At 37.1% G+C, this 12,226-nt stretch overlaps 2 protein-coding genes across 2 annotated transcripts in view; both read left to right on the top strand.

The window, feature by feature from the left end:
* The window catches only part of cfap65 (cilia and flagella associated protein 65), a 31,649-nt gene extending 27,703 nt beyond the window's left edge, over positions 1–3,946 (top strand). The window contains exons 27-33 of the mRNA XM_084422335.1: positions 489–626; positions 717–761; positions 883–1,106; positions 1,219–1,341; positions 2,363–2,659; positions 3,510–3,644; positions 3,819–3,946. Of these exons, the coding sequence (XP_084278461.1) occupies positions 489–626; positions 717–761; positions 883–1,106; positions 1,219–1,341; positions 2,363–2,659; positions 3,510–3,644; positions 3,819–3,939 (1,083 nt within the window). The 3' untranslated portion in view covers positions 3,940–3,946. The remainder of the gene's footprint in view (positions 1–488; positions 627–716; positions 762–882; positions 1,107–1,218; positions 1,342–2,362; positions 2,660–3,509; positions 3,645–3,818) is intronic.
* Positions 3,947–4,411: 465 nt separating this feature from the next.
* LOC311298986 (melanoregulin) lies at positions 4,412–11,740 on the top strand. The gene is made up of 5 exons (XM_084422372.1): positions 4,412–4,593; positions 7,184–7,370; positions 10,247–10,337; positions 11,210–11,373; positions 11,562–11,740. Exons 1-5 carry the CDS (start codon positions 4,526–4,528, stop codon positions 11,631–11,633), a joined length of 582 nt encoding a protein of 193 aa, XP_084278498.1. The 5' UTR covers positions 4,412–4,525; the 3' UTR covers positions 11,634–11,740.
* The last annotated feature ends 486 nt before the right edge of the window (positions 11,741–12,226 follow it).

The raw sequence follows: 12,226 nt of genomic DNA, 5'->3' as shown, positions 1-12,226 counted from the left end.
ATGTAATTTATTCCTGGATGACAAAGCTGCATTTCCAGCATCATTACTCCAGTCTTCAGTGTCGTCATGATCCTTCAGAAATCATTCTAATATGATGATTTGGTGCTCAAGAAACATGATTTATTCATATCATTGTTGAAAACAATTGCGCTGCTTAATATTTTTGTGGTACATCAGTATTCTTTGATGAATAGAAAGTTTAAAAGAACAGGATTTATTTGTAATATAACTCTTTTGTAACAATGTAGTCTTTAATGTCACTTTTGATTAGTTTAATGCATCCTTGCTGAATAAAAGTATGAATATCTTTAAAAAAAGACACCAAACAGTAGTAGTTATGTAACACGATCATGACTACACTTTCAATGTTGAGTCAAGGCCACTTGTTTGAACTTTAGGAGAACTGACTTCATATAATATCCACATACATTATTTTGGGGCCACTGTATACTTGAAACACATTTAATGTTTGTGGCTCTCTTTGACAGATAACACTTGTGAATGTGCTAGCACAGTATCACAAAGACCTGCAACAGTGGGAGGAGGAGACAGAGAGACAGAAAAATGAGTTTACACTCACTGAGAAAGACCTGCTACAGACAAAGCAACTGGATAAATGCTCTCAGGTCAGAAATCACACATCTTTAACAAGTAGCCTTTCACATCCCATTCACCATATCAAAACATCATGTTAAAAAACGAATTATCCTCCTCAGGAAGGTGCAGTGCTTGAACAGAAAACTGGCACAAGAAAATATAAGGTAAACCACAAAGACTTACAAGACCACAAAGTTATGTGATTCACCCAAAAATTTTAGTTTAATTTACATGGTACAATTTGTTTCTAAATGAGAGACTAATGATTTGTTCCCCATGTGGCAGGCCCTTCCGCCCATTCGTAGCAGTGATCACGCTGTGGGCGGTCCCTCAGCGAGACCCAGTCGGGCTGAACAGCGGGTCCCGCAGCAGACAGGCCAGGAAAGGAGGAGACGCCCCGAGCCTCCCTGTCCTACACTGCTCCACTTGGTTGTTACGGCACGCTCTCACAGCCTCATGGAGTACCAGACACATTTCCCCACTCAGTTCAACACTCATTACATCAACAGGTACAATGGGGTGCAAAAGTCAGCATTGATCTGCAATTAATTTCATTGAAACCTGGAGGATTTAGTTTGAGGATTAAAAGTAAACAAATATCTATTATTCTATTTCTTTCAGATCTACGCAGCCCAAGCATTCTCAGTCTGGCACAGGCGAGAGCTGCCATCTTCCTGCAAACCTGCCCCCTCTCACTGTTCTCGAGAGAGACGTCATCACACACGTGCTCAATTCTTTACTACAGTATGTCTTACATTGTCTAATTTATAGACTACCAATCAAAGTCAGTACTGTTATTAATCAAAAATGATGCTCTTAATTGATCAAAAGTAGACATGTTTTATAATTATATAACAGATTTTGTTTTTAAAAATGCTATTCTTTTGAAGAATCCTGAAAAGAATGTATCACAGTTTCCACAAAAACATTAAAGGTAGGGTAGGCAATTTCAGAGAGGCTAGCAATAGCAAGCTAGCGTTGAAAGCATGAGATCCCACCCTCCCTTCAGTGCGCTCTCCAAAGCCACGCCTCCTTCAAAAGTCTGCAAAGCGTCACGAGAGATGACGTAAAATTACTTTGTGTCTCAAAGCACGTAACATTACAATAATAATGAACAAAAAAACAATTTACAGAGCTCGAGTAGTACCACCTGACTGATGCAGATTCATTTTGGAGTTTATAGTGTTACCAGAGAAACGCATAAATCAGAGTCCGAGGACCGAATGCAATGATTGGATGAAAATGTTTTGCCCTGAGACTTTCACAGAAGATGTACATGTTTTAATATTTAGGCCACTTATATTATAGATTGCTATCAAGATGTGAAGAGAGTTTCAACCAGTATTGCAAAAAGTGTTTATAAAACGAATTGCCTACCCTACCTTTAAGCAGTACAACTGTTTTCAACATTGATGATAATAATAAGAAATGTTTGTTGAGCATCAAATCAGCACATTAGAATGATTTCTGAAGGATCATGTGACGCTGAAGACTGGGATAATGATGCTGAAAATTCAGCTTTGTAATCACAGGTATAAATTACATTTTAAAATAGAAATATTTTACTAATGTTAGGCAATTTTACCGTGATCAAATAAATATAGCCTCATGAGCATGTGACTTTTTTCAAAAACACAAAAGTAACCTGATCCCGATTTTTTGAACGGTAATGCACATTCTGCACGTCTTCTGTCGTTTTAAATGGAATAATTGTCATTCCTAGTCTTCCTCAATGCGAGGTCACACCGTTCACTGTCTTCTACAGGAGTCTTTTAGATGAGCCTCAGTTCCAGCAGTCTCTGGTAGAGGGCGACACTGAGCAGGTGCCGTACTTCACACAGCTGCGACCCGCTCCTGCTCCTGCTCCTGCCCTCCCCGCACAAACTCAACCCCGCTCTGCTGCAGGCTGCCAGGACCCTGTAGAAATGCCCAGTGCTGCTCCAGCAAAGACTTACACCAGAAACTGTAGCACTGCAGACAGACTCAGGAGTGAGTGTGACCGGGAGTCTCTGAAAGAACTACAGGAGGAGACAAAGATGAAGGTCCAGGAGTCCATTCGCAGGTGTGCTGTTCTAAAGCAGTCAACATTAGTTTTGCAATTCCACATGGTGATGCGAGTCTGCAGTGGTTCACTGCATGGCCCCCCACTGTCCAAGACCATATTTGATGTGTATATTTCTGCTGTACTACTGATTTATTATTATAAATTTTGTCGTTCAAAGTTGTCGTTCAACCATGTTGGTTAATGATGTCACGCAGATGGTGGACATCTATTAATTAAACAATATGTTTGAGATCGAATTAATGCGATTTTTTTGTTTGCTATGAATTACGGACATGAAATCTAAGGATTGCTTTTCTTTTTTGTCAGCTTTCTTATTTTGCTCAAGATAGGGATTGATTAATCAAGAAACTATGCTTCCAACCATACAACTTTGCGATGCTATTTGCTAATGTTCGTTAGAACTATGGTTTCAGGAAACACAGACTCGTTGAGTTATGTTGATTATGATGCAGCCATAGTTGGCTAAGGATGTTTTGGGGGAAAGCTCTCCTGATAAACTTCTTTATCTAGTTAAAATGATCAGTATCAGTTCAATTCCATACTTACAGGCGTTGTGGCCAATAAACTTGATTACAGTATTGGTGTTTTAAAAAAATTTTATAGCAATTTCTGCCAAATACAATTTTTCAGAGCTAGACAACAAAAAACTCATTTCCATGACTATTCCATGTCTGGGAATCACACTTTTAAAAATGCCCTCACATACTGTACAGTAACCAGATTTCCCAAGACAGTGGGTTTAAGTTCTTAAATAAAGAATACAGTTTCTTGAAAGAACAAATAAGAACACCTTGGAAGTGTGCTGAGCCGGATGCCCATTAGTGAGTTCTCTCTTTGTTTTCTGCAGGTTTCCGGAGTTTTGTGACCTGCTGGAGGACATTTTGCTCAACACCTTGCAGAACTTAATGATGGAGGCTTTCTTGGGTGAGCTGGTGCTGACGACACGACCGCGAATCATCGCTCTTCCGCCTTCCTCTTCCAGGTTACTGGCATCTACATTTTATTTTAATCTCACTTTATCTGGATCAGATAAAAAAAAAAAATATATATATATATATAATAAGAAATGCACTCAAGTGGCATTGATTCTTGTTTGAATAGCCTAAGAGATATTAGCCAAGACTTTACTTTATCATTTTATGTATGTGTACTGTAGGAAAAACAGCCTTGGCTCCAACAGACAGTCCAGTGCTGAAACTAATAAGAGAAAGGAGTTGTGCCCAAGCCCGTACATGTCGACCCAGGCCAAAGTCTCAAACCTGGAGCCAGAGCAGTAATGAGCCGTACTTAACACTCAATATCACTGTATGACATGCATGAGACTGATTCGTATTAAACTGTATTCAAAATGACAATCCTGGTGTAATTTCTCTGAGTCTCTCCCACCAACAACTGTATCTTTTAAACTAATGCTGACTGTTGTTGCGCAATGTGAGTTCATTGAATTCTGAAGCAAGTTGGTTAGAAAGAAAGTCCAGAGATGTGGCTCACATGAAGAACAGTATGTCATTTAAACATATACCGAATATATATACAGTATATATAGACATAAATGTATACATGTAAAATAAGCCGCAGATGTGTGCAGGTTTTTTTTTTTTTGAAATCTGTGCTAGACCTGACTACCTTGCCTGTTGTTAGTCCCAAGCATAGGTCCGGTCCCAAGGGCATTTAAACAGTGCAGTCACATGGCCAGAGTCGCCCATTATCAAGTTAAGGAGATCGTCTGTGAGAAATAACTTCAGCAGCACACATTTCTGTGCTGGTGCATGGAGGATGTCGGCTACTATAACAATGACCATGAGTATTATGATGCACTGAATTTTAGCTCATTTTAGGTGGAACATTTTTTTGTTGCTCTAAATGGGCGCCTTTTATTCTGGCTGCTGTCCTATTCATGGAAATACTGAGGAGAAAAATTGCATTTTAAGGTAAGTGACCAAATGTTGGTGTTTTCTGTTTTGTATAGAGTGTACATAATTAAAGAATAATTTGTTATGAAAAAATAATAGAAAGTAATACCACAAGCGGTGAGTGATATATATATATATATATATATATATTTTTTTTTGTATTTAAAAAAGATAAATAAATAATTAAAGCTGCAAGCAGCATTTATCGGGGTTCAAGCAATTAAGGCCTTTAAGGCCTTTAAGCACAAAAGCATCAAAAGTTATTAAGTTTTATTTAGCAAGCATGTAACGACTGACATAATAGATGGAAAAGACCATTTACAGCCAATACAGGCAATGTACCATAGGAATTATATGGTTTTAAAGCTTTTTAACAGTTATAGCGCCACCTATCTTCCGATCTCCATGAAATTAGGCATGCTTCTTAATGATGTTATGTCACATATGCTCACCAATTTTTGTGAAGTTCTGAGTTTTTATTCAGGATTTATAGGCTTTTTAGTGTATTTTGCCACACCCCTTTTTTAAATGAGCCTATTATAGCCATCCAAATGCAAAAGTTCAACCTTTTTTTGATAATTATTGATCTAGAGAGTCCAGAGAATTGTCCTAGACTGGTTTGGTTCCGATCGGGCGAAAAACCTAGGACTAGTTCGCAAAAGTAGGTTTTTAACATGTTCGCGAATATTTAATGAACGGTTTGATTGACAGCAGTGGTTCTTGAGGCAAAGTTGTTTGGGATGAGGAGATCTATCAAATGATATGCATATTTTGTGGATGTGTGCAACACCACATGATTACAGGACCAAAAAATCTCGTTAGCGCCAACTAGTGGCCGATTTCTTTCAAAATTCTTACAGACCTCTAGGGCCATGAGTCGAACATGCCCATTGAGTTTCGTTCCGATCGGCCTCCGTTAACCTTGTCTAATAGGTGCTCAAACTTCATTGGCCGATGGCGGCCATGTTTTTTGAGATACGCCAATGTCCTCATACACATACATGGCACCTTGGACCAAGACACTGCATACCAATTTTCAAGTCAATCGGACTAACGGTCAGGTGGTTATAGCCTGTTTTATGTTTTTTTCAAGTTATAGCGCCACCTAGTGTTCAATCGTCGCGATTTTTTTACTGTGACCTCAAATTGAACTCTTACACATCTGTACCGAGTTTGGTGAAGATACCTCATTTACTTCTCGAGTTATAGCCGTTTTAGTAAAATAGGCTCCTCCCACAACGTACGTTTTGGCGTCCCTTAGCGACCATGAATCGAAATTTCAACTTTTTTTCGATAATTCTTGATATTCAGACTCCACAGAACATTTCTGCACTGGTTTGGTTCCGATCGGACGAAAAACCTAGGACTAGTTCGCAAAAGTAGGTTTTTGACAAAATTCAAAATGGCGGAAAATTTTCCCAGGCGGAAATGAAATCGGAGATATACGTTTTGTCCGTCTTGAGCCAAGGATTACAGTGATATAAGACACTTGAGTCTATGACAAACCGTCTAGGAGTTATTAGCGATTTCATACTTTTGCTTGCTATAGCGCCACCTATGGGCCAATCGGGGTCATACTTTGTCAACCTTTCCTCGATTTTTGTACTACCATCTGGCAAAGTTTCAAGTCTCCAGCACTTACGGTTTGGGCTGCACGATGCGTTTTACGGCAGAAGAATAATAATAAAAATCCTTACAATTACAATAGGGTTTCAGCACTTCGTGCTTGAACCCCTAATTATTATTATGGTTGAATATTTTAATTATATTTAATAATATAAGAATACATATTGTTATTAATATACAAATATATATATATATTTGTAAAAATATTATGCAAATATTTGTAAATGTGTTATTATATAGGTGTTTTTTCTGGTATAGAGTACATAATTCAAGAATAATTTATTATCGATTAAAAAAAGATGAATACTATAAGCAGTGAGTATTTTTTTTATTATAGAAATGGTTAATAGTGGTTTCGAATATTTACAAAGGAAAAATAAATACATACAAATAATTATTATGGTTGAATATTTTAATTATATTTAAGAATAATTATTGTTATATATTTGTAAAAAGTATTATTATTATTATTATTATATAGGTGTTTTTCCTTGTATAGAAGTACATAGTTAAAGAATAATAAAGAAGACTTTTTTTAATGAATTTCCACAAGCAGTGAGTGAGTAAAAAAGGTTGCTAAGGAAAAAAAATGAAGTACATAAGAATTATTATTGTTGAATATTTTTATAAATGACAAATATAAAATTGGTATTTTCTTGTATAGAGTATAACTAATTGAAAGATAATTTATCATGACAAAAATAAGAAATGTAATTAATTTAATATAATTTAAAATATAAATAATGGTTTTGAGTATTTAATAATGAAAAATAAATACATAATAATCATTTATATTGTTGAATATCTTAATTATATTTAATAATTATAAGAATAATTATATATATATATATATATATATAATTATATATAATTATATATAGTTATATATTTGTAGAAATGACAAATTCATGAATAGAATTTTTAACAGAACTTTATCCAGATGTGTTTGTGCAGTGTTGTTTAATAAAGTCTTTTAATGCAGGCCCAGTATGTCCAGGGACAGTGAGACAGCAATGGGTCGTGAGCTTCAGGACAGCAGATGTGGAGCAGAGAAGGAGAGGACGACCTGGAGCAGCACTCAAACCTCCATCTCCATTACTGAGGGGGAATCAGATGCTGAATTAAACACGTTCATCAAGATGAGGAACAAAGCGGACAAAGATACTGAGGTGAGGAACAAATGCACATGCTTTACATAAATACACAAATACTTTGAGATACAGTAAGAACGAAGTGCGAACACAAATACAGAACTAAGCAAGCAAATATATTTTACTGCAGTTATACAAGTTAATTCTGAGTCGCACTTAAATATGGGTATATACACTCACCTAAAGGATTATTAGGAACACCTGTTCAATTTCTCATTAATGCAATTATCTAATCAACCAATCACATGGCACTTGCTTCAATGCATTTAGGGGTGTGGTCCTGGTCAAGACAATCTCCTGAACTCCAAACTGAATGTCAGAATGGGAAAGAAAGGTGATTTAAGCAATTTTGAGCGTGGCATGGTTGTTGGTGCCATACGGGCCGGTCTGAGTATTTCACAATCTGCTCAGTTACTGGGATTTTCACGCACAACCATTTCTAGGGTTTACAAAGAATGGTGTGAAAAGGGAAAAACATCCAGTATGCGGCAGTCCTGTGGGCGAAATGCCTTGTTGATGCTAGAGGTCAGAGGAGAATGGGCCGACTGATTCAAGCTGATAGAAGAGCAACTTTGACTGAAATAACCACTCGTTACAACCGAGGTATGCAGCAAAGCATTTGTGAAGCCACAACACGCACAACCTTGAGGCGGATGGGCTACAACAGCAGAAGACCCCACCGGGTACCACTCATCTCCACTACAAATAGGAAAAAGAGGCTACAATTTGCACGAGCTCACCAAAATTGGACAGTTGAAGACTGGAAAAATGTTGCCTGGTCTGATGAGTCTCGATTTCTGTTGAGACATTCAGATGGTAGAGTCAGAATTTGGCGTAAACAGAATGAGAACATGGATCCATCATGCCTTGTTACCACTGTGCAGGCTGGTGGTGGTGGTGTAATGGTGTGGGGGATGTTTTCTTGGCCCCTTAGTGCCAATTGGGCATCGTTTAAATGCCACGGCCTACCTGAGCATTGTTTCTGACCATGTCCATCCCTTTATGACCACCATGTACCCATCCTCTGATGGCTACTTCCAGCAGGATAATGCACCATGTCACAAAGCTCGAATCATTTCAAATTGGTTTCTTGAACATGACAATGAGTTCACTGTACTAAAATGGCCCCCACAGTCACCAGATCTCAACCCAATAGAGCATCTTTGGGATGTGGTGGAACGGGAGCTTCGTGCCCTGGATGTGCATCCCACAAATCTCCATCAACTGCAAGATACTATCCTATCAATATGGGCCAACATTTCTAAAGAATGCTTTCAGCACCTTGTTGAATCAATGCCACGTAGAATTAAGGCAGTTCTGAAGGCGAAAGGGGGTCAAACACAGTATTAGTATGGTGTTCCTAATAATCCTTTAGGTGAGTGTAAATGACAGCTTACACAATTTTTGAAATTAAATTTTGGGAAATATCATGTGTGACGATAATCTAGGGAAGTTTGTGTGTAATTTAGGTCGTATTTTTTTAGTTAAATGATCAATGAGCCCACAGCTGCCTCTTATATTCAGACAGGATCCCTCTCTACCCATTACATATTTACCACATTCAAATGCATGCATTCAAACATCAGCTCACACATTTTCAGATTATCTTATATATTTATGCATGAATCAATTCAAAACCAAGTACTGCTTCGTGGTTTAGAGAAGATGCGATTTTTACTTTTTTGCATTAGAGTTTGGCTACAAGTAAATACGTTGGAATTTAGGCCGATGTAATTTGCCAATTTTCTCAAATTGAATTTGGCTCACTCAGTTGTGCCAGAAAGACAAGTGATGAAGAGTTCACTTCAGACACAGCGCTAAGGTGAGGTGAGGACAGCAGGACACTGATCTGGCCTTGCTACATTTTAATCATTTTAACTGTAAACCAAAATCACATGAGCACAGCAGACATTCTTACTCAGTCGGGATGAAACAGAAGTTGTCTTTTCTTCCCTATTGTGACGAATATCCGAGTGAAACGGCTTCTCGAACAAGAAAAAATGTAGGACAGGACTACATTGTCCGTCGGGAATTGATTGGATTCCTGTGATGTCATGTGAGTGACAGGTTGCCCCGCCCTCGCGCCAGTAAACGTCATCAGAGAAGAGAAGAAATGTCACAGCAAGAGGGAGGGGAAGTTATTTTGATTAAAGATTATAAGGGCACATTCATTTAAAACAAAACAAAAATTATTCATGGATAAATATTGATCATTTCTGAAGTTAGTCTCCACTTCATTCAGGATCAGTAAGCTTTAACTTTTCTCATGTTTATCAGTCTTTGGACAGCTGGAAGAGCACATGGTCTATAATGCTCTTAGGAACTTGTTAAGAGTTAATTGACAGTAACTCAATAGTGATGTTCTGCCACGCAAACTACGTTTCCGTCCACAAAGCTCTTCAGAGCATTCTCTCGGTCTTGCTCTTTGACCGCTCTTCTTATTTTTGTACATTTCTGTTGCACTGGCACAGATTCGTTGATTTATAGACTAGATATGAATAGTGCTATAAAAACATATTTGTGTGTGTGTGTGTGTGTGTGTGTGTGTGTGTGTGTGTGTGTGTGGTCCCTGGTAAACCATATGTTGTGGGGACCAAATGTGCCCACAGTGATAGTAATACCAGTCATTTTTGATGTTTTGTATAGAGGATATACAGTTTGTACAGTATAAAAATCATTATGTCTATGGAAAGTCCCCAGAAAACATGGAAACCTCTGTGTGTGTGTGTGTGTGTGTGTGTGTGTGTGTGTGTGTGTGTGTGTGTGTGTGTGTGTGTGTGTGTGTGTGTGTGTGTGTGTGTGTGTGTGTGTGTGTGTGTGTGTGTGTGTGTGTGTGTGTGTGTGTGTGTGTGTGTGTGTGTGTGTGTGTGTGTGTGTGTGTGTGTGTGTGTTAGGAATGGGAGAAGCTGAACTATGATATCCACAGTCTGAGATGTGCTCGTAAAGAAGTTGGGACACGTTGGAAGAAGATCTTGCTTCAGCTAGGTGAGGTGGACTATATATTTATATTTTATATTCAGTTTTTTCTAAATTTTTTTCAAAATGTAATTAATATATTATATTATCTTTATATGTTTTGTTTTATATACAGTATGTTCAAAAGTTTGAGGTCAGTAAGATTTTTTTATGAAGAAATTGATACTTTTTTTCAGGAATGACATCAAATTGATCTAAAGTGGCAGTCAAGGCATTGTTACAAAATATTTGTCTTTCAAATAAATGCTGTTCTTTTGAACTTTCTGCTCATAGAACCCTGAAAAAATTTATTACAGAAGCTACAAAAATATTAAGCAGCACAACTGTTTTCAACATTGATAATAATAAGGAAATGTTTCTCGAGTAGCAAATCAGCATATTAGAATGATTTCTGAAGGATCATGTGACACTGAAGAGATAATGATGCTGAAAATTCAGCTTTGCATCATAGGAAGAAATTACATTTTAAAATATATTAAAAAATAAAATATTACAGTTTTTACTGTATTTTTGACCATATAAATGCAGCCTGGCCGAGCATAAGAGATTCAGACTTACTGACCTCAAACCATTGGGTGGTAGTGTATGTATATATATATATATTATATTTATTCTTTATTTTCACATTTCTCTGTCTTATTAAATTCTCTTGCAAACTTCTCCATCTCTTGTCACAGCGAGAACAATGTTCATTTTGTGCTTGAAACGGTTACTTATTTAAGCTTCAACGTACAATGCACAATGCCAGCGGATAATAGCAATAGAATACCAAGTCAAACGTGACCCTTATTTGCCCATGTAATGGCTGTGTGGAGCGTAAGCATGCCGTGGTGTCTGAAGACGTGCATTCATGTAAATGTATCTGTGTGCTGTTGATCCAGGTTACCAGAGGGAGGTGGACTCGTTACTGACAGTGAACAGACAAACCGTTCGGAGTGACTGGGAGAATGTGGAGAAGGCCAGAGAACTGCTGCACATAGTGTCAAATGAGACAAGCCTCTTCCCCTGTGGGCTCAGCAACAGCGAAAGATACGTCTTCGTCATGGTAAATTGTCCTAATCTTTAGCTTCAAGTATATTGTGCACATTACATGGACTCTTCATGATGAGCTATCTACAGTGGAGTTATCTACATTGTTATATTTTGCTTGATCAAGGTTGTCCCAGTTTTACAAGCACTTCAGTCAGTTTGAAGGATAAATGAAACATTTTAATTGTAATGATCATTTTCTAGGATCGCCTGGTGTCTTTGGACAGTGCTGAAGACTTTGTGCAGTTGGCCAAAAAGAAATATCCAAAAATGTAGTCTTGAGATGGAAAGGAAGTTTTGCTACTCACTAACTGTTTCATTCAATAAACTCACTGATGTTTTTAATGAATGAATTAAGAATGAATGACATTAAAGTCGACATGAAACATAACCTGTGACGGTCTTTTCTTCCCTATTCTGACAAATATCTGAGTGAAACAGCTTTTTCTTTAAAAAAGTACAAAAAAGTATAAAAAAAAAAAAACAGTTACATAACATTTACTTATAACATTAATAATGAAAAGTAAATAAATAAATAAATAAATAAATAAACATAAAAAAGTGAATAAAAAAAATACAGTTTAAATAGTTAAAATAAATTAAATAAGTCTTGAAACGGCTTTTTGAACTTAAATGTAATACTCTATACTCTTTAAATACTCTTCTACACAGTGTTTAATGCATTTACATCAGAAGGAACAATAATTAAATTACAGAAAAAGTAAGAGTAATCTATGGAAGCTTGTTTCCGCCACAAAATAAAAAAAATTAAATGATAATTGCGACTTTTTATCTCACAATTGCGAGTTTATATCTCGCAATTCTGACTTTATTTCTCAGAATTGCGAGATACAAAGTCAGAATTGCGT

This window comes from Rutilus rutilus (genome assembly GCF_951802725.1).
Source record: "Rutilus rutilus genome assembly, chromosome: 10".
NCBI classification, from domain to species: domain Eukaryota; kingdom Metazoa; phylum Chordata; class Actinopteri; order Cypriniformes; family Leuciscidae; genus Rutilus; species Rutilus rutilus.
This window is presented reverse-complemented; position numbering and strand designations above follow the sequence as displayed.